The 1656-nt window shown below is 50.8% G+C and overlaps 1 protein-coding gene across 1 annotated transcript, besides 3 other annotated features; it reads right to left on the minus strand.

The window, feature by feature from the left end:
• Positions 1 to 1656: a sequence feature (areas not merged during assembly with more than two copies in the genome that could not be assigned to a particular haplotype).
• Positions 248 to 302: a microsatellite.
• Positions 640 to 728: a sequence feature (A-rich).
• Tc00.1047053508639.10 (trans-sialidase, putative) lies at positions 817 to 1656 on the minus strand (the record flags this gene model as incomplete). Its single annotated transcript, XM_797335.1, has 1 exon — positions 817 to 1656. A coding segment is annotated over one exon (840 nt), but the record flags the coding sequence as incomplete, so codon positions are not given.

Genomic DNA, 1656 nt, shown 5'->3' on the forward strand with positions numbered 1-1656 from the left:
AGGCACGGCGCACACAATCCGCTCCCCCGAGTGCACTCAGCAGGCCGGCGCCCAGTCACCCCTGTGCCCTCGCAATGGGGAACACAAACAATCGTCGTCGCGGACCATCGGTGCCCCTAGCGGGAAAGAAATTAGAAGAAATGGAGGCATGTCAGCAGCACAGTCAGCAGAGAGACAATAAAAGGGACACGGAGACACACAATGACATGGGTCACGGCACAGACGGAAAGAGACGCAACGATTTACCAAAAAAAAAAACATAAAAAAGAAAAAAAAAGAAAGAAAAAAAAGAAAAAAAAAAACGATTTGGCGGGAATTTCATTTCGTTTCCTCTGGAGTACAATACGACCGTGTTTTTGAGTTCATACATACTGTCCACACAGAAAAAACAAAAAAAAAAACACATTGTTCCACGAGCCCACACAACATTCCTCACATTCCATGCGGCATCCGGCCTGCTCCTCCACTCCTCCTCTCGTGCAGTCCGTGGGACGCACGGCAATGAGGCCGGCACCGCGTGTGGGTAACAAAAGCAAAAGCAAACAAGAGGGGGAAACACATCGCTCATGACGGTGCGCAGCAAGCGACCATTTGGGGGAAAACACACAGGGGTGCTGGTTATTTCAACAGAGCACCAGCAAAAAAAAAAAAAGAAATGAAATGAAAAAGTAAAAAAAACAAAAGAAAAAAAAAATGAAATGAAAAAAGAAAAAAAGAAAAAAAAAGAAGTATTCTTGACAAATTTGAGTGCGTAGTGCTGGGAAGCTGCACATTTGTTGTTCCACGAAAAGCCGCAATTCCACCCTCCCTCACACCTCAGCAGAGAGCCGCAGTGCCCCACAGCCCCAGAAGCAACAACAACACCCGAGACACACACACATGCACGGTGCTGTCACCAATTAGAGCCATGGCCGCCAACTCGCGGAACTCAAGCAAAATGTCGTGGTCCGAGGGTATTGTTGCGTTGAGCTCCGATGGAATCTTGGTTTCCCCAGGCGCTGTGCTCGGAGGAGCCGGTGCGGCATCAGCGCCACCCGACACGTTAGTGCTGCTGAATGAATCGGGGTCGCTGTTCGTGCCCACGCTCTCCGAAACATCAGGTGAAACGCTGTGCGGCGCCTGATCATCGGTGTTGCCGATCCGCGGAGATTCTTCATCTGCCGTGTCCACCTGCCCCATCAGCGGTAAATCTATATTGGGAGGAAAGTGCTCCCCACTGAAAGGCATCTCGGTTCCAATTAACTCATGACTGCCCGCGTTCTGCGTTTGTGACGATGCAGACGCCAAGGCACCGCTGTCGGGTGCCTCTTCTTCCACCTTTCCCACACCAGCTGAGGTGGAGGGGACAATGATATCAGGAAATGTTTGCTTGAAATCTGCTGGGCCACTTTCTCTTTCTGATGTTTGCGCTGGTGAGTGTTGAATTCGTGGTGATGATGTGGCGTCTTGCTGCGCTTCAGGCGTGATGACGGGCACATTGGCGGGATGACGAGAAGGTTCACTCACATTGGTAGTTTGAGCCGCAACTTCCTGGGCCGGCACCTTCGCCGCTGCAGCAGCGAATGCGTCCTTCTTCATTAACGCATTGAGCTTTGCTTCGTTCAATGCGCGGTTGTACAGCAGGACGTTGCTCACCGTCAAATTAATTCTTCCGAG

Source organism: Trypanosoma cruzi, genomic scaffold, assembly GCF_000209065.1.
Source record: "Trypanosoma cruzi strain CL Brener 1047053516985 genomic scaffold, whole genome shotgun sequence".
Lineage (NCBI taxonomy): Eukaryota > Euglenozoa > Kinetoplastea > Trypanosomatida > Trypanosomatidae > Trypanosoma > Trypanosoma cruzi.